At 42.8% G+C, this 27009-nt stretch overlaps 1 protein-coding gene across 4 annotated transcripts in view; it reads left to right on the top strand.

The window, feature by feature from the left end:
* mef2cb (myocyte enhancer factor 2cb) overlaps positions 1-26865 on the top strand; it is a 68990-nt gene extending 42125 nt beyond the window's left edge. For 2 of the 4 annotated variants that reach the window (XM_079349617.1, XM_079349618.1), the window contains 7 exons: positions 12220-12363; positions 14940-15117; positions 16073-16120; positions 20858-21030; positions 22338-22467; positions 22891-23026; positions 23271-26865. In XM_079349617.1, coding sequence (XP_079205743.1) covers positions 12220-12363; positions 14940-15117; positions 16073-16120; positions 20858-21030; positions 22338-22467; positions 22891-23026; positions 23271-23616 — 1155 coding nt within the window. In that variant the 3' untranslated portion in view covers positions 23617-26865. Of the gene's footprint in view, positions 1-12219; positions 12364-12539; positions 12678-14939; positions 15118-16072; positions 16121-20857; positions 21031-22337; positions 22468-22890; positions 23027-23270 lie in introns of all 4 variants that reach the window. The other 2 variants (XM_079349620.1, XM_079349619.1) reach the window with 2 other exon arrangements.
* Positions 26866-27009: the final 144 nt, after the last annotated feature.

The following is a 27009-nucleotide window of genomic DNA, read 5'->3' as shown; positions in this document are numbered from 1 at the left end:
CATAAATAAACATATGGCAGCATATTGCAAGCCTGAGAGTGCTTTGCTGATGTCATTATTGCTTTTGTTCCATCACCATTTCCATTTGTATTTTTATATATTGTGTGTTAATGGAACTCATACATCAAGTGAAACCAGCACTCAACATACAACTGACCCTAATGATGAAAACAAAGACAATGGACTGGGTGCATTATCATAGACTGTATGTTGAAGCACTAATAAATCCAACACACACATTATAAATGCCTACTGGTATTATCTTTTTGCAATATAGTTTGTACTCTTAGTCACTTCCTTTAATTCATAATATTGAACCTTTTCTTTTAATTATTAATATGGCTGAAATCTAACTTTTTTTAACTTTTAGCATGGTAGTTCTTCCATACCTTCCCTGGTAATTGAATGTCACAAACAGCACATCTGTAAACACTGTTACTGTTTCATTAAGCTTAGTTTTGAGTCTTGCTATGAATCAATCTTATTGCCACAGTTTGTGCAAAATTAATCATGTTCACTTATTTCAAAAGGGATAACAACTAATCCTCTCTGCATTATATAAATTACATTAAGCCATTTTGCATCAACGTATACCCCTACTCTTTATATAAGCACTGAGATGTGTAATGCTGCAAGCTCTTCAGCCTCTGTAGTCGGTGTGTTAGCCTGCCCCAGCTCAACCCATGAAGAGAGCTGTCACATGTTCAAGCAAGTGCCTGCGACGAGAGCTCCCGCTTTGAAGCTCTCTCTTTAACTGTGTCTCCATTAGCCAGCAGAGGATGGCTAACGTGTAAACAGCCATGTCAGGGGAGGACGCTAAAGAGCCTAGTGGGGGGGGCTGTAGAGCTCTACCTACACTGTGATCCCTGGAGTCCCCCGAGCGACTCACAGCGGGAGAAATCGATCTGAAGAGGCCTTCAGCCTGAGCCGTGGCGTGCTAACGGGATTGGCCACGGGGCCGATACTGGCACGTTTTACATTGGGGATGGGAGGAGGGTGTGTGGACAGGGAGGGCGAGGAACCAGTGCTGGTTGGAACACTCCTGCTGAGTGTTGTGTGCCGCTGCTAGGCTACGTCACAGGTGCAGGAACGTGGGTGAGTTGTTGAGTTAAGGGGGGGGAGTCAGGAGAGAAGCAGACTTCCTGTCGAGATGGCAGGATGAGGAGGAGGTCCAGGATTTAGGAGTGTACATTTGATCAAAGTTCACTATTAGAAGAATAATAAGCTCTTAAACATGACATTTACTATGTGACATACTTAATTTGAAATTGGTAGAAAGCTCTCGTCTTTAGAAGTATACAAACTGCCTTCATCTCTCTCCGTCTGTTGCTGCGGTGCCTGAAGGTGTAGTGGGAGGAGAGGCAGAGGTAGGGGAGCGGAGCTCACAGTGTGGGCGGCTGGCATAGAGGCCTGCTACATTAGCAATAAAGCTCTATGTAATTAGCATGTCTTTGGTTGATAATTAGCGTTGTTGAGAGAGTGGCACTGAGAGTGTTGCACTGCCTCTCTAGCTACAGCATGTTTACAAGAGGCTGTAGGGCTTTTTTTTTTTCTCTCGCTCTCTTTTTTCTTCTCTCTTCCTTTATCAGGTTTTTCATTGAGCATACATAATCTCAAAGATTTTTTTTCCATGCATTATGTTGCATCTAGGCATGGGTCAATGGCTATATATAGATATGTATGTGAGGGACAGAAGTGGGGAGAAAGAAAGAGACACAGATAAAGAGAGAGAGAAGCAGTAAAGAAGGTTCTGATGACTCACTTGTAAACAGTCTCAGCTGGGAATGACACTTCCACAAATATCTGTTCAAGCAAAAAGTCCAAGAAAGCAAAGCTAACCCTTATCGGAGCATGAGTTGTAGAACAACAGAAGCTTTGTTAGACAAGGATATTATTGTCACAATCACAATGCACGACACAAAGAAACCCATAATAACTGCATAAATACAGTGACAAATTCAATAAATAGATTATGAATCAAACTGAGGACATGTGTTACCACTCACAGAGACTCTCCTAAGAGACTAAAATAAAAACATGTACACTGTATCATCAGCTGTTGAACCAGTGGAGCGGCCCACATAATTAATGCTAATTGTTTAAAGAGACATCTAAGCCTATCTAGGCAGAAGCGGACCATCTATCACTGGATGTCAGAGCGGTGTCATCCTGGCAAGTCTACACTCCACTCTGACTCTGGCTCCAGATAAAACAGTCTACCATGCAGATAGATTTCCTATACTCGCAGTTTGCCAGGTTAGTTTCCTGGACATGTGAACTGCATTAGACGTTGTGTTGGGAAATGACAAGAGACAAGATCCATCTCTCCCTTTTCCCCCACTCTTTTTAGTCCTGCATAAGAACAATAACTCTGAGCTCTTATTGGCGTTTCATTATGCCAGTGTGGGGGTTGTTAATTGCAATAGCACATGAAAGAGTCTTTTCTTTACCCCTCCCGATGATTGCAGAACAAGCCCAAAACCTAAGCAGCGTTGGCTGGTTCTGGCTATGATTGAATGGCCCCAAATCCAACAACACTCTTGGGCAGTGCCAAATCCCTGTTCCACAATATATTTGTTTTCCACTCACTGAGACAAAGAACACAGGTTTGGAAAACAACTAAAGGGGTAGTAAGGGAGCTGTGATAGGGAGCTATATCCCGTAAATTCCTACAAATACCTCAGTGGAAGGAGGGAAGGATGCTTTAACACTAGTGCATACTGTTTATGCATTTACAAAAAGACCTATTTTGCATATACACACACATAAGTGTTTTTGGCCTGTGGAAGTGTGTCTGCACTGCATGGGTCTATGCGCGTGTACAAACTGGTGACAATTGGCTTGAACCCCGCAGAGCTGACGGCATTGTGATGACCTCAGCCAACACAGCACACTCTGATGCCATTGGCTCAAGTATCACATGGAACGGCACATGGCTCCTGGTACTGACCTGCCTGCCTGCTCGCCTACCTGCCAGAGGAAAGGTCGTTAGCCAATCCCATTTCCAACAGATTAACCTAATCTGAAAGTTCAGCTCACCCTGTAATCTTACACAGCAGCAGCAGGGCTCTGCCTCCCCACCTTTTCCTCGACTTATTCCTTTTCTCCTTTCTCTCTATCTGTCCTCACCTAGAAGTAACTATGGGGGGGGGGGGGGGGGGGGGGGGGGGGGGGGGGGGGGGGGATGGATGAGTGCGAGAAGAGACGGAGGGAGGGGAAGAGGAATGGAAGGGAAGAAGGCTGGTAATTATTTCCAAAGGTCATTCTGTTAATGACTACCCACTTCGCTAATGAGATTCAGCAAAGCTCCCTCACCATGTTTCACCCTGCGTATGTTTCACCCGTGTGCCGAGATGTGTGAGAAGCACAGGTGTGATTTCAGCCCAGTGACTGTCCACTGGATGGGGGGAGGGGGAGGAAGTGAGGGAGGTGGAGATGGGTGGAAATGAAGAAACACAAGGCTTGTATGCCTGCGAGATTGCGATAAAGTGAGTGTTCCATTGCGTTGCTTTGAACAATGTTTCAATTACCCATAAAACAGGATTTTCCTCTTATTATAAAAACTACAGAGTGTAACTTGTCTGATTTCAGACCATTCACAAAAAAACTCCCTTATTTATAAATCAAACACATTTTTCTTAGATTTCTCATAGTCAACAGGACATGTGATCTCCCTCTCTGAAGTGCCAGTGTGCTCATGTTCTGCCTCGCTCTTGTGAAAATATTTTCCAGTATGTGAGCTATTCTGTGTGCTTATTTGGTTTCTAAACAGCATGGAGAACATTAGCCTTAAGGAGTTTTCTGTGCTGATCAGCTCACTGAATGACTTCTTCTCATGGCTTCTCGAACACTATATAATCACTACAGCTTGAATGCTTTTGCTAATTTCTTGGACATGGACATGTGTCAGCTTCCAAGAGAAATAATAAAAAAAAAAAAAGTGGTATCGCTTCTCCTGTATTACAGATGTACACAGTGATTTTGAGAGGTTTTAAGGTACATGTGGTGCAGCATGGGACTGAGGTTAAGGGGTGGGGTTTGTCATGGCGATCACAGTGCTTCAGTGTTTACTAGTGGCCAGGAGATTGGCTTGTTTTTCCTGGTGAGATGAGGATTTAAAGGGCGAAGCTGCTTTAACTCGCTAAGTAAATTAACCCTGTGACATTGGCTAGGAAAGAGATGCAACAGTTTGTTAAAACAAAAGACTGATGACAGTCAGGAAAGCACATCTTAACAATAAACACAATAAAAAAAAACAAGATGTCAGCTAGTACGGGGTTAAAAAATCGGATACATGTTGAATAGTTGGTACATTGGTTTGTACTGTATGTTGACAAGTAAAAACAACTGTAAAGTTGGCTCTTCAAGTCAGAGCTAAAGAAAAACTATACTACATTTTATATTAATATGGATAGTCTCTGTTTTCGGTTTCATGAATTACACCAAAAAGAGGCTTTCCTTTGTCTGTCCCTCTCTTTTTCCTGGCTGTCAGATCTGGATCTTACTTGAACCGTCCTTTTTTTTTCCCTGTATGCATAGAAAAGGTTGGTAAGGAAAAAGAGCACACCACAAAACATAGTTATCTTTGTTTTCATATATGTCTTCACTTTTCCCCCACAGTACCATGTTATTCAACTCACCACATAAAAACTAGTTTGTAAGACGGGCAAAATACGATTCCTGCCCCAAAACACCCACCAGCATCACATGCTTGTATTTGATGTACTTTTTTTTTTTTTTTTAATAAATGCATCCAAAAGTGGTCTAAAAATAGCATGTGGTGAGGCTAAAAATAGTTGCCTTGCTGGCGGTCGGTCCTTGCTGGGAGAGAGAAGAAGAATAGGTCTGGAATCTCTCTCTCTCTCCCTCTCTCTCTCTCTTCGCCCCCTCCCCTCGTTTTGTTTGAAACAGGGTGGGTGGTTGTTGTTTTTGTAAAAGAGCAGTGAGTAAGCGAAGTGTCAGGCTATTCATTCAGCCTCCCTCTCTCCCTCCCTCTCTCTGTTTCTGTGGATCGCCCCGAGGAGTTGCCCTCGGCGGCCACATACACAAGACCATCGGTTTAAAACCTTGCATTGACCATTTGATCTCTCGAATAAGGGATTCGATTATTAAATCTGCTTTTTTCCCTCGGCCTATAAACTTCACCGAACAGAGGCTTCCTCACTGCTTGATCTTTACAACCTTTTCGTTAAAGACAAATACATTTCAGAGAAGTTAAATAATTTGTCTCAATTGAATAGAAGTCAATACAAGTGACGCACAAGCAATTTATTCTCCCAGTTGAGCTTAACATTGTCTACTTTAAGCTTTAGACTGGCACACATCTGTCTCAGGCGCCAGCCTCAGAGATAAAGGGAACAAGTTTACTGAGTTCCTATTTTATGGACTATACGCCGCTTCCACTTTTTAAGAGAGACGAGAAGCAAGATGACAGATAATGTACATGATCTAAAGGCTGAGCATTTTATTCCACATCAGACGCCCGCTGCCCAGAAAAGCAGAACCTCAGACGAGAAACTAAGTAGCACTTGGATCTCAGTCAGAGGTGTTTTTTAAGGTCAATATGCCGAAGCGGAAGTCTGAGGTACTCCCACAACAACAAAAAGAAGGTTTTAAAAATAGACTTGTTTGAAATGTGCCAATATGTGGTCCCTGTGGTGTGGAGCGGTGAAAAAGGCAGGCAACTTCTGAGGCCAAAAAGGCGAGACTTTTCCACTACACAGCCCAGAACAATTCACGCCAGCCATTAAGATGAAATGATGCCTTGTTCTTTGAAACTATTTGTGGAAAATACAGAATAATGAAGAGCTATTTTTATAGATGGCATTCCCTGCCCTGCCTGAAGCTCCCCCCCCCCCCCCCCCCCCCCCTCGGCCTCCAGCCCCTCCCCTCCTTCCCTGCCATGGTGGCTGCTGCTTTGGACAGGGTGTGGAAACTCAAGGTCACAGTATAGAGGTCAACCGGCTGGTCATTGTTACCCGAGGCCTCCCTCGGGGTCCCTTTTCCTGCTGTGGCACCACGCGATAAGAGACAAAAGATGATAAGTGACGGTTTGTCTGGGTATGGAGAAGGAATAGAGGATTGTTGGAGAAGAACCTGAAGTTTTGCAATCCTAAGAGAAGTGGAGATATTTTGTTACACTGATTGTAACTTGAAAAATCCAAAGGGCTTTAATGATAATGTCAAAGTTCAGATGTGTGACATTAAATGTACTGCTCTCATGGCATAGCTGTGTCAGAAGAGCTTTTTCCACACAATATTTGTCTCTGTCAAATTGTTTCATATGTTAAATCAGATACACACATAGACACATTTTATTACTTATTGAATAGAGCCATATTATGCAACCAGAGTGTAGACAGGATTAAAGATGGTAAGGTTGAGGGTGTAGACAGAAGTGCCCTCTTTATTCAATTTCACTGAGCTAGCATTGTGTCTCATAATGTCTATCTGGGTAATTATACAGTGTAGTGACTAGTCTGAATGACCACTTTGTTCCCGGGGCCGGGATACTGCTGTAGCAAACAGTGTTGGATTCTGACATGTGCTTAGTGTTTGTCTATTCCATATGGGAAACACTGCACCATCTGGTATTGTGCTGCGTCCTGGCTAGCTAACACTGTCGGTCTGTGGGCTCTCGTCCGCCGCCCGCTCTTCTTAATGGTGATTTTAGCACATGCATTATCACAATGTTTGCAGAAATCTTGGGGAACCTTGTCGCACATGACACCCTTTGTGTCTTGCTTTTGTCCCTCTGCTTTCTCTCAACACTTTTCCATATTTTTTTCCCCAACTTTTCCCCCCGCTTTTTAATCTTAAATAAATCTAGTAATCCTTAGACAGCTAGTAATTACAAATTTAGCCGGCGTTATTACTGAACACACGACCACTTTGCCCAGGGATGATGGATCCCAGATGCAAGCCTTTGATTCCTGATTATAGTGCAGCGGGGCACCAGGAGTGAGGGGCTTCAAAGCCAACCAAATCATTGAAAAGTCATTGATGCAATCGTTTTCAACCAGTGCACAGGGATACACAGATGATGAGTGATTTGGGGTCCCATTTCTTTGGATTGGTAGCCTACAAACACACACACACACACACTAACACACACACACACACACACACACACACACACACACACACTCAAACGCACCATACAGCCCTCTTCCATGGGCATGCCCCTCGACATGGTCCTGGCATGTTCAAACCACGCTTCATGAAACTGTGGCCTTCTTGCCTTTGGTCTGCCATCTGCTTCCAATAAGCTAAGCCAGCCTGATCCCTCTGATGTTCCCTCCACTCGGAAAAGCAGAGAGAAAGAAAGAGTGAGCGAGAGAGACGGAGAGAGTGAGGGGGTAGAGACAAAAACGAGAGCAACTGTGAGTGAGCCAGACAGGCATGAAGAGAGTAGATAGGAGGAGAACAAGAGCACATCTCAAACACACTATCGCACTCATGTTGCCAGCACGGCCACATGCAGTCTTCTTATTGAGCAAAGTAGCTAATTCACTTTGCGTCCTTCATCAGTTCCTGAAAGTCTACCTAATTTTCCACACAATCTAATTCACATTTGTTTCTTGATATGTCTCAAACAGCATGTCTGACAGATTAAATTAGTCTTTCTATCATATTAACATTGTGTCTAAGAAGACCAAGAGCCTGCTTGTGGATGAAGGTAAATTAATTTTAATCTGCTTGTACTTCTTGTTAAGGCGATAAAGGACTTTGAACCTTACGAGAAAAAGCTGTTAAATCCAGCGATTTGAATAGCACAGCAAACACGGTGACACGTAAAGTGTCACAGCTACAAATGCTTTTTTTTTTATTGTGTTCTTCAGTCAGCAAATTGTTTTCCATCAACTGTTGCAAATTGCTAGAAACCATAAACGGCTGAATTTATTGGGTAGAACTTGTGTTCTGTGTTACTGTACTATCTTCTTTCATAAGTCTTGGTTTTGCTTACAATAGTTTGTGTATTCTGAAGACCGTGCAGTGTTGGCAAAGATATAAAAGGCCCTTTATGAACGGGCTGTTTTTGTAGAAGAGGTTTTGCTCTGTCGCTGTTAGCCATTGGGTTGAAGGCAATGAGAAACATTTACTGGCCTGGCTGCAGCCAATGGCCATAAACACAATATTGAATGTGTCATAGCCTTCAGCCAGTGCCAAAATAGCTGCAGAAGGGAATGGTTGGACATGAAGACTGGTCAGTCTATCAAAAATAAAGACACAGCCATCACAGCAACAATGTTTGGACTGGGAGTCCGTTGAGACATGGGATTATTGCAGAAAATGCGGGGAAGAGGTATGGAGACGGAGACAGACCTAGCAGCAGACTGAGATGGAGGGATGGGGGCATAAAGACAGATAGAGGGGTAGAGAGGGTGAGCAGGGTGGCAGAATGCCGAGCAGACGGCTCCTGGTATGGCAGGAGCTCTGGGCAGGCGTCAGCTGTCTCTCATAGACCCCCTGGGGCCTCTCAGAATTCACACCCAAATACCCTCCACTGTTTTTTCACAACAGCTACATAAAGTTAACACCGATACCCCAACTTTGAACAGAGGAAAGCTTTGACTTTTTTTGTGTGTTTTTTTTTTTGTTTCAACAACACAAACATCAGAAAACATCGTTGACAGACGCACTAACATAACGCCAAAGTTAATCTGTTTCTAGCTCAGGTCGCCTCACTCAACCTTCCTTTAACTGTCATCCTACCCAGGTTATTTCGTCCTAGTCTAGGACAGCCTATCTGAGGGTGAAGAGCTGAAGGGTACCGATGAGACGGGTGTCTAAGTATGTAGGACGCCGTGTCTATGCTGCGCCTGCCTCATACAGGCCCTGTGACAAGTCAAGTCATGAGGGAGCATCATGAAGAAGGAGTTTAATTAGGAGCAAGCCTCCAAAGGGGCCACAGAGAAAGACACAGAGCCAAGCTAGCATACACAGCTTTTACTGGAGCCTTTCCTCTCTGTATTTGATACTTTTTCTCCTTCGTCCCTCTCACATTTCCTGCAGCTTGTAAAATCAACTGTTCCCATTGTCGTAGTTTGTAGCTTTAAAGCTTTTTTTGCCCTCCACCCCATTTCTCCATTAATTGTTACCTAATGAGAGCTGCTTTTCTCCCCTCACAGTATGTCCACCGTTAGGTTTTTTCACTTGTGTTAAACTGCGCTCTTCCTTTGGTTCATCTTTAGTATTAGTTCAAAATCGCTACAAAAATCAAGAAAAATTGATAATAAAAATGACACATTTTTAAGTACAATTAAATGGCTATAAAGTCATGTAATGCTCCATGCCAGCAGCCATTGTGTGAGAGTAAAATAATGAGTATTTTTTATAATATCTGAAGACTCGAACTTGATAAATTGAATTGAATTTTAATGTGAGAATAATCATTTGGGCAGATATTATGTGCATAAAATTCAAGTGAGCCGCGCCAAAGTTTTTGTTTAAAGCTCAGAACATTATTATATTCCCCAAAGACTCTTATCTCCATGGCAGCGACCCACACTGCTCTTTCCTTCAAAATATAAAGCAGCTCTAACTTCATGATTACTATTCTTTCAGTCAAATTGGAAATGTATACCTCTTTTATATGTCTTGGATAGTGGTGATGTCGTTAAGTAACAGGAGCAGCAGGTGGGAAGTCTGTGGAACAGGAATACAAATTCAGATCACAGATGAAGCAACGGTGCTATGAGAGAAGGGGGAAATTTAAAGGATGACAAAAGCACGGGGGGGGGGGGGGAAGAGACATGTGTCCTTCTATGGCTGCATGAGTGCTCCAAGGGCTCTGATTGGTTGTTGGGTTGTGTGTCAGCCTTTTGGCAACAGGTGTGAAGTCTGTAAACAGGTGGGCATATCTGGGATGAGCAGCATACCGCCCTTGCACAACGCCCTAGATGTGCTGAGCCCTGTTGGGAAGCTAAGCCTGGGCCACATGCTTCAAAGTCATGTAACACCAAGGCTCCCTGAACCTCATCAACACCCAATGCAACCACAGCCCAATCCCCTGCAGGACCACCAGCTTAGTTACCCCATATGGGTGTCTCCTTTGCCCAAGCCCTTGCACTCCTCTTCCGAGAATGGAAGTGAATCTCTCCTACTCTCTGAGCTGCTTGCGGTAGGTGGAAGAAATCCGTGCAAGTAGGAAGAAAACATGTTTTCTTTTTTTTTTTTTCTTGTATGCATTCTCCTGTGAACAGAAAAAGGCCAGCAGTTCAGCGCTTGTCAGCTCGATATGATGCATCGCCAAGGCCGGAATCAAACTCCACAAAAGAAACAGCAAAAAAAAAAAAAAAAAAAAAGTTTTTACATCTCACGCCTTAGCCAAAAAAAGACAGCATGCTAAACCTCTGCAACCCCTTTGTTCTCTTGACTCATCCACCTCAGATCGAGCAAGAGTGCCTGATTCACTGCAGGTCTGTTAGAAGTCAGATCTCCTGCATCGCTGCTGTTGATTTGTTTGGTGTGATTTCCTGAAGACTGTCAAAGATGTGAGAGAAGCTTTCAAATTCAGAATTCCAGATTTCCACTCTGGGGGCCAAGTGAGGATTCAGCGAGAAAGAGGAGGAGAGCCAGTGAATGTTGACACGCTTACAGTAGCTGCCTCGCCACGAGACGCCTCAGGAATCAAACAGTTATCACGCACACAAAAGGAGCCCTCTAAGTTCACTAAAACCACACTGAAAACAGCCCTTTGTTGTGCTGACGTGAGAGATGACTGGATTGTTATTTGTTTTCTAAGCAGGCAGATCGCTCCCTGTCACTCCTGCTGCTGGCTGTGATGGAGTAGCTAGCTTCCGTGAGCGAGTACTGACAGAGAAAAAAAAAATAAAAAATTAGAGGAAGAAGTTCACTAAGATTAACTTATCTGAGCATCTATCTTCCTCCTTTTCTCCTGCTCGGTCTCTCTCTTTTTTTTTTTTTTTGTCTTGACGCTAACACCCACTCATACACACCCACACATGCACACACAAACACAGACTCATTCCCCTCTTTCCCCTCCCACACACTGACACTCACACCAGAAGATACACACAAATGAACACACACACACACACACACACACACACACTACAACATATTCGGAGATGGAGAAAGAGAGAAGCAGAGGAAAGAGAGACACACACTTGATCAGCATCAAATACAGGCTGTGCTAAAGTAAATTTAATTACGTCTGTCTGATATGGAGCTTCAGATGAAAGTAGGAGAGCGCAGTGTGAAGCGACGACTGCACAGACAGGAGCAGGCCCGTGATATTCCTCCTGTAGACTAATCTCCCTTTATTAAAGCCAGGAGGAGAGAAAGGGAAGGAGAGGGGGGGTAAAGGGGGGGGGGGGGGTATTGTGGGGAGGGCTTTGATGAGATCTCTAACTGTCAGCTACTGTACTTTTCTTCTCTCCGGCTGTCTTTGTCTCTCACTTCCCGAGGCAAACGAACACAGCACCTCGCGCTACGTGCCTGCTTGCTCAAGCAAACATACCCGCTGCTATCACACACAGTAATGTGCTCTGAAACTTATCCCTGTTGTTATGGTTGTCAACAATATGTAAGGAAGGACACGGGCAGCTCTCGTGGTGTGTCTTTGTGGAGAGCGAGTGGAGAGTCTGCTGTTTTCTGGCCACTCTTACTGGGGCAGGTGGCCATCAGGTGGCCAAAACAGAAACTGCCACATTTAAATACCAGATACGCCACAGTCATGACCTCCTAGACTGTGTTAAAGCTCGATCTTATGACCAACAAGTGATTATAGTAATGGAATATGTTTTACTTTTATGACTTTTTTCCCCTTCCTGCCTAATTATGAGGTTTCACGGTCCCTGTATTTGTCATCTGGTCAAGAGTTTGATCATTTGTTATGTCTCATTATTGGATGTGATCAGATCCTCTGTGCCATCTTGAATGTTTATATGTGTACTTGTTCAGGAAGACGTCACTGTATCCTTGTTTCACCCCGTGTTGAACGAGGTCAGAATGGAGTCTGCCAAAATGATTCACTGGAACAATTCAAGAACTTTTGCAGAAACAAATAAAATGGCGATAGACTTTTGTGGCGTTATCCCGAAATGGTTTTCCAAACACTGTCTAATTGGACTTATCTTTGCAGGATTTATTCTGAAAAAAAAGTGTCCCCTCACAGTCATCAATATCTGTCCTTTCATCTGGTTAACATCCCAAAAGCCCTTCAATTGTTTTGTGTAACTGCTCTGTTTGCAGACGTTGAGAAAGAAGGGCCTAAACGGCTGTGACAGCCCAGACCCCGACGCAGATGACTCGGTAGGCCACAGCCCCGAGTCCGAGGACAAGTACAGGAAAATAAACGAGGACATTGATCTGATGATCAGCAGACAGAGACTGTGTGTAAGTACCTCTCATTATTCCCCGAGCCTTCCTCTTACCTTTCTTTCCTCTCTTTCTCCCTGTCACTTCGTCCTTGTCTCCTTGTTTTCGTCATCTGTTCCTACCACCCGCCCGTCTCTCCGTCCCTTCGCCTGTGTCTCCCTTCGTCCATCTCTGTGGTTGTGGGGGCCTGGCAGGCGTTGAACAAGAAGGAGAACAAAGGTGGCGAGAGCCCGGAGCTCGAGTCTGCTCTCATCCTTACCCCACGCACTGAGGAGAAATACAAACAGATTAATGAGGAGTTTGATCACATGATTAAAACCCATAAGATACCTGTAAGTACTGGGTTGACACTGTGCTACAGGATAACAAAACGCTGACTGGCCTGTAACTGTTGAGCTAACCCAGCTAACCACTAGTGTTTGCCTGTAGACTAAATACACAAAGTGAGAGTGAGAGTAAAACAAGAGCAGAATTATATTGTTGCTTTAAAGTCCTTTGATTTCACCTGATTACAGATGAGGAATGGTCCTATAATTTAACATAACTGTATATCTACAGTAATTGCAGACTTTCTCTTTTGACACATTTTTGACCTTACCAGGTTCTCTCCTTGAACCTGTTACCCATAATGCCTTTCTCTGGCTCTCGAGGGAGGTGCGGTCTGCATGTGCTTTTCCTTTTTCCTGCAGAAAAACACACAGCGCTCATGTGCCCGCAACAAGAAGCACAGATGATGTGATGATGAAACAGTAAAAATCTAAATATTATCCGAAAGTTACTTACTTGCTTATGCATCATTAAAGCAGCATCTTTGTTAATGGAAATAGACGTTTTAAAATATGCAAAATGATCGATTTTTACATTTCAGTGTTAATTTCACAGAAGTATCCAGAAACCACAAAAGCGAGGCAGCTTTCTTTGTAATCTAAGCCTGCGCTTCATTCAGCAAGCACCATATTGGACTGGTTAGTGCTCTTTAGAAAAAGATAATTCCATGGTAGATAATTCAGTGAAGACTAGTGGTGTCTAAGCTGTGTGGAGCAGAGAGGGGAGATGTGGTTAGAAGCAAGGCAAGGGTTTGTGAACTTGGGTGGAGTGGGTTTGGGATTGGAGCTGGGGGGGGGTAAGGGGGTCTGCACACAACAAGTGGCAGTTCAGTGTGTGGTCAGGGTGGCTGCCAGCACTGGGCCTCTGGATTGCAGGGGACTGTTGAGAGGACTGTGTGTGGGGAGAGGCAGAGGAGGAAGATGAGTGAAAACAGGAAGGATGGCACCAGTTAAAGGACAGCTCACAGACGGGGCCCTCACACCCAGTAATTGGGCGAACACACAAAAAAAAATGTACACAGACACCTCCCCCAGTATTAGTAAAAAGTGCACATAGAGGTTGTGAGGTACAAAAACTCCAACAAGGAATCTGAGATGAAGAAATTGAAGAAAAAAGGAAAACCCTAGAAAGCCCCCCACTGTTTAAAAAAAGAAAGCATCCATCGTTTTTGGCTCGCCCACTCCTGTGTAAAATTGCAGTCAAAGCAAAATGTGCAAAAACCCTGCAATAAAATATGGTAAAGTAACCGTCATTGTACTTTAAAATAATATTTGGCCTGCAATAAGGACATTAACAAAGGGGAGAAGATGGAAAAAAAGACGTAAAACTGTTAAGGAACATATACCACATCCACGTACATCAGGGCTGATGAGCTCCCTCAAGCAGTCCCTGGGACACATGGCAGTAATTTAGGGCCCTATTTTCAACTTCCTTAAGCTAACATGCAGGATCAACCACTTCCAGGGCACTCCCAAGGTTAAGCCCATCAGCCAAGTGACACAATAAACATGACAGAACTAGACGCCTGGGGCCTGCAGGCTAACCTCTTCTCGTGTTCTTGGTGAGATGCTGACTAATGGGAGTCTACCGCTTAAAAACACTTTAGGCTAGCTCCAATAAATGATTCCTAATCGCCTTTAGCTCTCCAGTCTTGAAGCAACTCTTGAAAAAGAGACTTTTTATAGCAAGTGAAGACAGACTGAATTATCTATAGCTCGTTAAGAACAGCGGGATGCTGTTGGCTTTCTTACCAGTAAACCATAGGCGGCTTATTTCATAAATGTAGTCAACTAGGAATGCAGTGACCACATCAGGTCAACCATCTGCTGCACAATAACAAAAGTCCTGACATTTCAGTGGTCAAAATGGAGTCGTTACAGAATCAACTTAAGCAACAAACCTATTGACCATCCTGAGATGAGTTTTTTAGGTGCTGTCCCTTTCATCATCCATACTGTCTTGTTTATAGTCTTAATCTCTTCCTATTCTTCTCAAGACTTGTTTGTTACCAATTTATCTCTGTTGTCTGTCTCTTTCTTTTATTCTTCTCTGTTTTGACTTAATCTGGAGTAACACTGGAGATTGTCAAGATGTTTTAATTGTTTTTCTGACAGATTTCATTCTTTTTTTGGCGTCCGTTTCTATACTCAACTTTCTTGCCGCTGTTTTTTTTTTTTTTTTTTTTTTTTTTCCCTCCTCTTACAATCGTTGACTTTCTTTGTCTCATCAAACTTATGTTTGTGTCTCCCCCCTTTATTTCTCTGCAGGCTGTGCCCCAATCCAACTATGACATGCCTGTGTCCATTCCTGTCAGCAACCAGAACAATCTCATCTACAGCCATCCCGGCGGTTCCCTAGGCAACCACAACCTATTGCCACTGGCACACCACGGCCTACAGAGAAACAGCATGTCTCCTGGAGTGACACACAGACCCCCCAGTGCAGGTAACACAGGTGGAGCCTCACATGCCCAATGCACATGCACATGCTTTTATCCCATCTGTCCATCTTTTCTATCTCTCAGAGTGTCTACTTCTAAGTTCAGCTAATGACTCAACTAAATAGGGCAACAATAGATAACATTATTCAAGTTTTAAAAATGATGGAAGTCAGAAATGTCAGTATAAAATTATCAAAAAGTAAAACTAGAGAAAACAGTGATGAAACAAATGTAAAAATGAATCAGAGAGACTCCTGTTATAGCATTGGCAAAAATAATAATAGACACACAGACGAAATTCACAATTAATTTTATGACAGCTAACCACAGTATTCCTTCTAAAGTCAGTAAATTAATCTAAAACCATCTCTCTGAAGTGCACAAAGCAATTGGATGATTTAATATCTTATTAAGGCTGTATCCCAAATTCTGGACGATTTAATGCTTGGTAATACACATGGGACGTCTGGCCTCTATGTATAGGCATTGAGGTGCTGGTGACATAAGCAAATCAGGCCTGTTGGTTTGTTATTGTTGTCCAAAATCCTTTTTCTGTCCCTCTGGTCTGAAGGCTGCTACCCACACGCTCACCCTGTCATTACAACTGAATGCTGTGAGCGCCAGCACAAACTAAATATGAGCTTTGGCGCTCGCAGCATCCACACCGAACAGCATAGACCCTTCCACTCCTCCAACTCGCATGGCTTAAAAATAATAACGTGTCATTTTTCTTGGACTGGATGCTTATGTGTCCAGTTTTTTAAAGTGTAAAGGTTTGAGTGGGAAGCAGTATTACTTCTAGTATCAGCACACAACACATACACAGTGGATTGTGATTAAATTGAGTTAGCCTCTAAAAGGCCAGCGAGGTAAGAGACAGGAGGCAGAGTGGATGTAACGTGGGTGTCTATCCTCTAATGGTTTTCACTCTTGTGCTCTCCTCTCTCTTTCATCTTTCAGGTGGCCTCATGGGTGCTGACCTCACCACTGGCGCAGGCACCAGTGCTGGTAAGAAATGCTCTCCTCTCGCACAGTGTCAACTCAGTACTTACACGCAGTTGTCTGCTAACACACATACAACACTCCCCCCCAAACACACACACACAGACATAAATGACACCCACTCACCCACTCGGGCTGTAAAATGCATGACTAATAGTAACCCAAACCCAAGTGGAGATTTTGTCCATGATGTGTTGATGTTAGTGGTCGTGGAGTTCATCTGGGAATGTTTGCGCAGCACTGAGGCTGTGACACATCCTGCCTGCGTTCAGCTATAAAACGCCAGAACAAGTGGGGGGGGGAAACGGAACATAATCACACTTTATACTGAAGCTGCAGACTGACTGACAGGCTGTCAGTGGAAATTTAAGGTTACATGTTCTCTTTGTAATGAGCCAAATCTTTATTTCTGAATACTCCTTGGGTTTAAATTCAAATTGACATCACCCATAGCTTCAATTTGGATCAGCTTGTTTTGCTATACAAACTCTCTACACACTTAACTGCTGTCATATGTCTTCAATCAAATTAATCCAGTGTTTGGAGTGGCTCACCATGCCGTGGAGAGCGGAGTAACCCTTGTCTGAACTGCATGTGTAAGGAATCTTATGTGTTAGCTTCTGTGTTTCTGTGGAATTGTCCCTGAGGATGTGTCAGGCCCAAGTTTATGGCATGGAATCTTATTTAAAGGGTTAAATTTTACAGCCACAGCATACAGAGCATAATGGAAAAAAAAAGAGTAGGGGGCCAACGGGGGCACAGCTGGGCAGCCTCGTCTGGCCTCAAGGGCTCTATCACATGGGGTCAATGCCTGGTTTCTCTGTCTGGTCACTCATCACACACACAACAGAACCGTTTGTTGTGGCGTGTGTTCTGTCGACGGCGTGCTGCAGTGCGTGCTTCAAATGTAGCCTTTGTGTCACCACACTTGAGGAACAGAGGCGCTCTGTGCGAGCTGTGTGTCGCTCAGCAGCGGCGAAAAACACGATGTAGAGAGAGAGTCATGTGAGAGAAAAAAGATTCCATTCAAAGCGCTCTTAAATCTCATCTGGGGGGGGAGAAGTGTGTTTCGGGGAGTGTGTGTGTGTGTGTGTGTGTGTGTGTGTGTGTGTGGCACAGTGATGAATATCCACTGATGGTGGAAGCATGTGTGCAAAGGAGAAGAAGTAGGGGAACACAGATGGAAGTGTTCTCTGAACTTGGTCAGCCATTTTAATGATGTTCCTTTAAGTGAGTCAGGGTGAAGTGGCACCACATAGACCGGTTTATTGTTCCTCTTCTCTTTACCGTGAAGTTTGATAAGATGATTGTACGAGTAACTGTCTGGCCTAAGTATGAGTGTTTGTTTCTTGGTCTGGCCTGAGTGATGGTAGGCACACTGCATGTGTGTATGGAAAAAACATGCACAAAAACACATCATCTTTTTTGCCGTCAGATGTCACAGTTCCACTGTAAAAATAACTCTACCTGCGGTTCTCCAGTAGTTTGGATGGATTGTAGAAATTAATAAATGTAACATATTTTTTCAACCTGTAAAACATGTAATGAAGTGCTGATTATTTACTGCATTAAGTATCTCCTTATGATAATAATTCACTGTTAATCAACATCTCAGCCAAGTTAAAGTTAAACACCCTGCGAGATTTGAGGGTTGTTGTTTGTTGCCTAGCAACTGGTCTTTTGTGACTTTAAATACTTGAACTCCAAGTGTATCTCAATCTCAAATGTCCATGTCAAAAAAACAAAAACAAAACAGTGTATTTTTTTATTAAAGATTTCGAATAGATTGTCCTTGTTTTAATGATATCTCATTCTTAAGATTTGGCCCGCTAATTTAAAGAGGGATTTGTTTTTAGTTAATCCTGTGCAAATACATCACACGAAGCAAAGACATGGGTCAAAATTTATTTCAAACACAGTCTGAAAGTAATTTTAGTCCAGTGCAAAAAGGGAATGCCACTAATGGCTGAATCCTCAATTCTCCTCTATAGATATACTGTATGTTTTTTTTCTCATTCATATGCAATATAGTGTATAATCTGTTAAGTCCTCTGCTGGCTAGGAGAGAGTGAAAGGTGAGGAGGGATACAGACAGTGTGAAAGAGAGTTGATGAAGGGAGCTTCAGACAAAGGCTGCAGCGTGTAAAAAACCTCCCACCACCATTTTTGCAATTATGTAGCTGTCACGTATACACTCCGATCAACACTCAGCGAGGAACTAACGAGAATCCCACCTCACACTTTGAAGATACACCAATTAATCCATGAAAGACGAAACATACACTCAACAACTTAAAGACATCATCGGCCTAAATCACACAGAAATGAGAGCTTAAAAGCAACTGACAGCAGCAGATCATACAATGTGTGTCTCAATCTTTGGAAGCACCTCACACCAACTGTACAAGCCGTTAGCATAGGGGGACATCTTAGTTCAGTTGGAGAATTCAGGGTTGAATGCACATTTGGCCAAACCGCAACGGAAGAGTGTGTGTGTATGGGGAATAGAACGAAGTGCGCCTGTTAGACCACAACAGGACATCAGAAATTTGTTCAGTAACAGTAAAATGTACATGAGTGTAACCACACCTCTCCTTTGTGTGTGTGTGTGTGTGTGTGTGTGTGTGTGTGAGTGAGGGAAAGAGACAAACACTTAAGGGGGGCCTTTTCAAACACAGCCATCACGAAGAGCAAAGAAGTTGTAACCATGGCACCTACAGAGGCAGATTGTGATCCTTCAGCGTTGGCCTCATCTGTCCCCATACACCTCCGAAATAGCAAAGAGCTTTTTTATCTGAATCTCAGATCAGATGTCGTTCTCTATCTGTGACTTTTGTACTGTAGCAAAGCAAACTCCAGGCTAGGGCTGTGTTTAAATTTGGTACTTCCTCTAAACGGTTGACGCTAGCTCGACCATGCAGCAGAAACGCATTAGAGGAGGAGGAGGAGGAGGAGGAGGAGGAGAGTGGAAATAACTTCTCTTGGTATCATTTCTTCAGATGATAAAAAGGATGTCGATATTGAATGCCACTGCCCTGAAAATCAGGCTGCAGAATAGAAAGATTTGAGTCCCAGCTCCTGCTTCATTAGCTTAATTAGCTAATGATTTTTCTTTTGAAGTGCTTAAGGACTGGCCTCTGCCACTCATGATCATACTCATCGCGCAGATAATTGACTGGATGGCAGCCATCTCCACAGGGCGGCAATACACAGATGTCTGATTAACTGTCCCTGAGATGAAGTCTGTGTCATCTTGACCAAAGTGTATATTAAAGCCTCTGTAGAGCTCCATCTCTTTTTTTATTCATCTGTACAGAAACACTGGTGTACTTCCTGCTGTGTTATTTACTAAACTGTGTGTGCATGCAGTTTGTGTGTGTTTTATGAGTGTGTGAAGTCTCATTCATCCATCTCCACATGCACCCACTCAATCTCACAAAGGGCCGAGCACGAGAATGAGAAAGCGGGAAAACTGAAGAGGCAGCTGCCTCTTTTTGCTAATGTGAGATTGACACTGGAACTAAGAGGGTCCAATACAAAACACACACGTGCATCCATATGCATAAGCAGTCATACATTTTGTCTTATGAAGTCATACTATGCTTATGTACACTCAGTGTGACAGAAAAAAAAAAAGGCTGCTTATTTATAAATATGCATTAAATTGCATGCAGCACATGTAGGAGCGCACAAAGTCTGTCTTGTTAACATCAACTACTACAAGCTCACACATCACACACGCCATCAGGGGCTCACACAAACACACACACACCAGCAGTCAGACACACTGTTTTTCTCGTTTTCTGTCAGACGGCCTCATTTTCTCTCACCGCTAGCGGTCGTTTACTCTTCAGATTGTTCAAATTGAGCTTTTGAGACTTTTCATTTCCAAACAACAAAAACCTCGCTCTCAAATTAAACAAAGATCAGCAAGGGAAATTGCCCAGGAAGACATCTGCAACTCATTTTCCCCCGGAGTATATGATTAGGAAATTCATTTATGTCTAACGTATAATTCCTGCCCGTCTTTCAAGTGGGAACGTCCACACAGTGCCCTGTGTTCTACCCTTTGGAAGAAGGAAGGAGAAGTAAAAGGAAAAAAACAGCCTGCGGGATTGGGTTAGAAACAAAGACTATGTTGCTTGCAAGAATGCTCCACTCTCTATTTTTTTTTTTTTAATGATGTTGCTGCTGGGATATGGCCCCACTGGTTTTCAAGGAGGAAATGGGTGCTGCAGTCAGCCCTCCATACTTAGAGGGGATGCAGATCTGGTGGCAACCCCAAGGCAGGGTCTTTGTCTGGAGGATCCGCACATGTGTTTAGCTCTGATGGACAAATGATGGGTCCCATCCCTCTCTGTGGTTCTGCTACCCATAATTAGATGTTTTTATACGTATTCACTGGCTGTTGCCGGGCACATGTACTGTAGCCTTAACTGACAGTGACAGAAGCGGAGGGCGAGTGTACGACTGCCTTCAGGAAACAGTTGTGATTCTAAAGGCGCAGGATCTGTTTGTGTGTTTGACTATCTGCTCTTTGTGTGTGTTACATTGTCATGAAACACTTTTTAAATGTCAACTTGACCCATTGAAAAAAGAAATCCTGAAATAACTTCCTGTCATCTACAAAATCCTGATTTACAAGATTCAGCAGTTTTAATAAGACGTAGCTGTGCTTTGATTGATCCACCGATTCAAAACCTGTTTAATGTCTTTCTCTTTCTTCTTCCTCACCTGTCTCAGGAAATGGATATGGGAACCACCGTAACTCCCCAGGACTGCTGGTTTCTCCAGGTGGCATGAACAAGAACATGCAGACTAAATCCCCCCCACCCATGAACTTAGGCATGAACAACCGCAAACCTGACTTACGTGTGCTCATCCCCCCTGGTGCCAAGAACAACATGCCCTCCATTGTGAGTAATCTTCTGAACTTTCCCTCTTCCATTCACCGACCTCACTGTAGACCCCCGTCTATGTGGGGGCCTTATGGGTTTCTTTGGCATTTTTTTTATTTCCTTGCAGAACTCCGCTTCTTCATCTCTTTATATTAGACATGGGTTGATTTTTAATACGCTTACACTATGCATCATATTTAAGGGTTTTTTTGGGAAGCTTTTTAAATGAATTTTAATCCAAGTCTATGTCGACCAAGATTCAACCCAAGTCTGATATACTTTCAGATGTTTCCTCTGCTGTGTGTGTTGGCCACCATATTTCCCTTTAATACCTTTAATAAGCCGCGTTCAGTTAGTGTACATAGAGTACAATAGTTGTCCTTTGACGTTAGCTGTTTTTCCGTCGACCCACTCCGACAGCAGCTCCATCCCTATAGACCCACTAGTAAACACTATTTTACACTCACTAATTTGAATTTATCACCCTCCCCTTTTTAATGCCATCAGTCCGAGGATGTTGATCTGCTTCTGGTAAGTCAGATTGCCAATCAGATTTATAGATTAAAACTGCCCATTGAGGCCTTTAGAATCAGGAACTAAAAAGTCATTGGGACAATTCAAAAGTCTCACCTCTTTATTTGCGTTCTTTTTTTCTTTTCTTTTTTTTACTTTCGAGATCTTAAAAAAGTAAGCTTGACTCGAGAGTACCTTTATTGTTGCTGACTCTGCTCAAGCCATCATTATCGGCTCACTACATTTTGTGAGGGTAAATAGTGCCATCCAGCGGCACATTGAAGGAACAGCAGCCTGGCCTCTTTACTTCCCCAGCTTCCTCTCTTTTCTTGCTTCTTTCTACTCTCAAATGAAAAACGTGCGTTGCTCTGAGCACATACACCTCACTGTTTTTATTTGTCTTATTGTAACTATGAAAGTCCAAGAAAAAGGCACATTTTCATATAGCATCAAACCTCCGGTATTTTCTGCAGAACCCTCCCCTCTGCTACAGTAAAGTGCCTCTCCCTCGCCACCGCCACACTCTGTGTTGCTGTGGAGACCAATGCTGTTACTATAGCGACAGCAGGCCCTCTGTGGAAAAAAAGGGGTGGTAAATGATAGGGTTGGCAGAGTTCAGCAGTGCCGTGTGTCAAGTGATTAATTTCCCCCTGAAGTTGGCATCACATTCATTCTCCCAGCATCTGTTGAGCGAAACAAAGAGATGAAAGAAAGTTTTCTTGGTTTTTATTGCAGTTTTTTTTGTTTGTTCTGTCTGGAAGTTGATTTCATATTCTCAAGCTTTTCCTCTCTCTCTTCTTCCTCTGACACAGAACCAGAGAATAAACAACTCTCAGTCTGCTCAGTCATTGGCCACCCCTGTGGTATCAGTAGCAACTCCCACTCTGCCAGGACAAGGCATGGGCGGATACCCATCAGCCATCTCTACTTCATATGGTACAGGTGTGTATAGAAGAGTGTAATATTTCAACATTAAATGTAATTTTATACTAATATTCCATCTTTATGGTTCTATATTTATTCACATTGTTTTTAGTTATATACATATATGCAAGTATACTTTACAATACCCACAATAACAAAAAATAAATAAATAAATAAATAAAACATAAAACTTTTTATTTTGGATCACCATTAAAAAAACAATAAATAAATAAACATTTTGGCTAATGTCAGGTGTATGTTTCGCTTTTGAATCCCCCTTTTTTCTATTTCTAAGTGTAGTCTGAGAATCGCACAGCAGAGGGAGCTATTGTAAAGGAACTGACACAGCAGCATTTTATCAGCCCTTCTCTCTGCAACTTTGTGTGAGCGTCTGTGAACAAGCCTGTGATGTGCTGTCTTTCCTCATGTGTTTGTACTCAGAGTACTCCCTCAACAGTGCAGACCTGTCCTCCCTGTCCGGCTTCAACAGCGGCAGCTCCCTTCACCTCGGCTCAATGAGCGGGTGGCAACAGCAACACATTCAGAACATGCAGCATTCAGCCCTCGGCCAGCTAGGGTGAGTGTGCTCAGCTTAACCTCAGGTGTTGTTGTGAGATGCATGATGACATGATCATTTATCAAGGTGCCAGAAGTCCTTCTCTGTTTTCAACCTTCACTTGCAAGGTCCAGCACAAATATGACACCTCCCTGTTTTGAAGTAATGAGTGTGTGCATGCCTTGTTGTGCGACTGACTATAAGATCACTTTGTTTCTTGCTCTGTAACTCTTTAACCCCTTTGCCTTTCCTTTCCTTCCAACAGAAATTGCTCTAGCTCTCACTTATGTCAGGGTTCAAATCTGTCCCTGCCCTCTGCTCAAAGCCTGCACATCAAGTCCGAACCTGTTTCTCCTCCTAGAGATCGCACCAGCAGCACACCAGGGGGCTACGGTGGGGTACCGCCTCCCCAGAACACCTCGTCCCGCCAAGACTCGGGACGCTCCCCCGTTGACAGCCTGAGCAGTTGTAGCAGCTCCCACGAGGGCAGCGACCGCGACGAGCACAGGAACGAGTTCCACTCACCTCTGGGACTGGCCAGGCCCACCATGGACGAGCGCGAGAGCCCCTCCATCAAACGGGTGCGCCTGTCAGAAGGATGGGCCACATGATAACTCCGTCCTCTTCCCATCAAGTGCCCCAAGTTGCCCTGAGCGACCCCCCTCCCCCTGCCCCCTCCCGACAACAACACAGCGTTACAATGCCCCCAAGTCAACTCCCTCCTCTTCCTTGTTTCACTCGATAACATGAGTCACTCACCGCTGACCCCGCCGCCTCTCCTTTATCTCTCTAACGCTGAAGGAAAGAAAAGGGACAGCCCTTTTCGAAAATATGTTTATTTCTTTTTTTTAATTTCTGTTTGCTGAGTGTGTGTGTGCTATACATATTGACATTATATAAACCAGTGGGGTGTTGTAATGGGGGTTTGGGAGGGCGGGTGTTGGTTGGGACGGGATCTGGGGGTATTTTTGTCGGGGAACTATGCATCAATTGTATTGTGTGTGGCTAAAAAGAATCACATATGCATATATCTTTACACGTGTGTGTATGTGTGCATATATGCATATCAACAAATAAACAAAAAAAATAGTCAGGTACTCCGTTTCATAAAACGTACTTACACTTTGCCTCAGCGATATATCAGTGACTAGCGACAAAAAAGACAAAAAAACCCCAAAAAAAACATAAACATGAGAGTGAGTGTGTCCCATGGGAAACACGTTAGCACTTGAGTTGGACAGACAATACATGTGTACAGTGTCAGTTTCATTGCTATAAACATTCTCTGCAGTTCTCCCTTGCAAAAATGTGTGTTAACATTAGATGATGTCATGTTGCAGGTTCAACGTATTTATGTAAATAGAGGGTTGGGGGGGTGGGGGAGGAGGGGGGGGGGGGGGTTCAAAAAGTTGCCAGACATTACAAGATTTATTTACTCACTAAATGAAAAAGCTATTATGCAACATTTGAAGGATTGTACAGGTAAACAGACGGCCCCCGATGCTAGACATGTGGAACCTTTGATGAAGTTAGCGCTCCCCTGAAAGAACAGAGCCGAGCGAGGACCACCCTTTGATCCGAGAGCTATGTTAGCGTAATCAAGACAACTCGGGATCTAGTATTAATATTCAGTGTTAATAAACAAACAAAAATGAAGAAAAAAAAACAATTGTACGATACACTTGCTTATATTTTCATATGAAAGGAATACAATGCAAAGCATTTTTGTGGCTTTTTGTAGTTTCTATAAGCCAGAATGTGTTTTTGATAGCTTTGCTAATAAGAGATGGATAGTTCGCCCAGAGGGGAATCGACAGGGCTTTGAAGTCCTAAGCCATGAAAACAGACTGAGATCCAATGCTTTGCTGAACTGTTTTATCTTTGTAGAGGTTTGTTTTTAAACGTGTATTTCTAATTAAATATAATAATGGTAATATTAAGAATCTTTAAAAAAAAAAAATCTGTGAAATTAACATGCTTGTGTATAGCTTTCTAATATATAAATATATATACTAATGATTTCTGTTGGTTTCTTAGTGGAGTTTCTATGTGCAGTTGCACATGTTGTCTGGTTTGTTTCATTTGAGCCCTGAACTGTGGCGTTCAGGGTTGTATTTAGTCTAACCTTAAAAAAACCAGCTGGGTAACATCGCCAGGGTTTGTAGCAGAGGAAAGACGGTCCTGAATGCTGAAAAAAACAACAACAAGCTGTCAGTGGAAGATCTCCGGAGACTGGAACAGGGGACGACACATGATGGACAAGTCTCTCATACTGATGAGGAAATATGACTGACCCTAAATCCAGATGCATTTGGATGCACTGGATTCTTCATCCAGTATCTTAATCAAAACTCAATAATCTAAAGAGAAAGTCCTTGACTTGATCAATGTTCTGCTGCATCTTCAAACTTGTGTTCAGCATTTTCCCAGCAGCACAGACCACATCTAGACAATTTTCTCTTAAACTGCAATCATTGGAATCAATTGCATTGTGGGTAGTTATTATATAATTTTAACCTAATTTGGTCCTGCGTCTCCTCAAGTTCCAGTCTTCAGAACAGGATCCACGTCCTTCACCACATGTTCAGCATCAGATACACAGGGACAGAATTGATCATGCTGGTAGGAAAGAAGCACAATTTGTTTATTTGAAATGAATAAATAGCTGTTTTGATTATCTATTTTTTAAAAACAATGAAACTAGCCACATATCTCTCTGCCTCCCAATCCCGTATCTGCTGTCACTTAAGTGTAATGATATTTCTATGTGCATATTTCATGCAGGTTCACTATGTTGTTACTGTAAACAGTCTGTGTAGTCAAACAGGGGCAGAGCCTCTATAATGGTGTTCTTCTTCTCTTTTTTTAAAACTCAGTACAAAACGGTTGAGAAAAAAATAAATAAACATGATGTTTCAGGCAGCAAACGTGTGGAGAAACCAAAGCCAGTGGCATTTCTGTGTTGTAAACTCAACTTTTATTTTCACATTCATTTATGGTTTTTGCAAGCATTGAAACAAGACAATAAAAGAATTTGCTCAAATGTACAATTGGTTTCACATTTCAATTTCAGCCAAACCACAACAATTCACTTCCCCCCCTTCCCCTGTGCAACGCATCACAAACGTAGGACAGACAGAAATGATATCAACCTGTCCTGATGATTTACAAAAGTGCTGCAGTTCTGACGATCATTTCAACCAAAGACATGCAGAGTCTTTATATTTTTGTTTCATTTTCTTTTTGTGTAATCTCAAACCTTATTTTCACCACCTGTTGATCAGATTTTCTTTATTGTTTATTATTATATCATAGATTTCTTGTTGGTACCTCAAAATTGACACACTCAGAACCTCAGCTGATGTTTTGCAGTCAAAAGGGGAAGACCATAAAAGTGTACAGCCATGTGTAATAACCATGTTCTACCATTGCTTCAGGTCCCTACATTCACATGGGATTATTTGTTGTTCCACCGTGTTTGTGGTTTATTTAAATTGTATTCAAAAGCTGAAAAAATAGTTTCTAAAAAAAAAAATCAAGCCTAATATGTTACAATGCCTAAAAAAAGTCAGTCTGTAGTATGACATGTAGCTTGTATAAACCTGAAACTGGGGGAGGTTTGGAAATCATGTTTTTTGGAGTTCTAGAGCGGCTTTTAGCGGCATAAGCTGGCCTTTGTCGCCACTTGAGAGACTTAGATGGTTTTAAATTAAATCCACATCTCTGTAACTCAAGAGACTTGATTCAGCTGTATGTAGTGAAAACGTCATGGGATAAAGTCAAAGTGTCCTCTGTTGGAAGTGAAAAAGGCTATTTGTATTTTGCAGAGATTTCAGTAAAGTTACTGGCTTTCTTAGTTATTCTGACGTGACTCGGTGTGAATTCATTGTGTTTGACTGTTTTTTGCATGCTTAGCTGTTTCTGTTGCTTCAATACTAAAAGTCTATAACGGCTGAAAGTCAGTGTATACACATAGCTCCTTAAGAAGACAATATGAACTACAT

This window comes from Symphodus melops (genome assembly GCF_947650265.1).
Source record: "Symphodus melops genome assembly, chromosome: 1".
Taxonomy (NCBI): Eukaryota; Metazoa; Chordata; class Actinopteri; order Labriformes; family Labridae; genus Symphodus; species Symphodus melops.
Note: the sequence above shows the minus strand (reverse complement) of the source record. Positions and strands in the feature narration are given on the sequence as shown.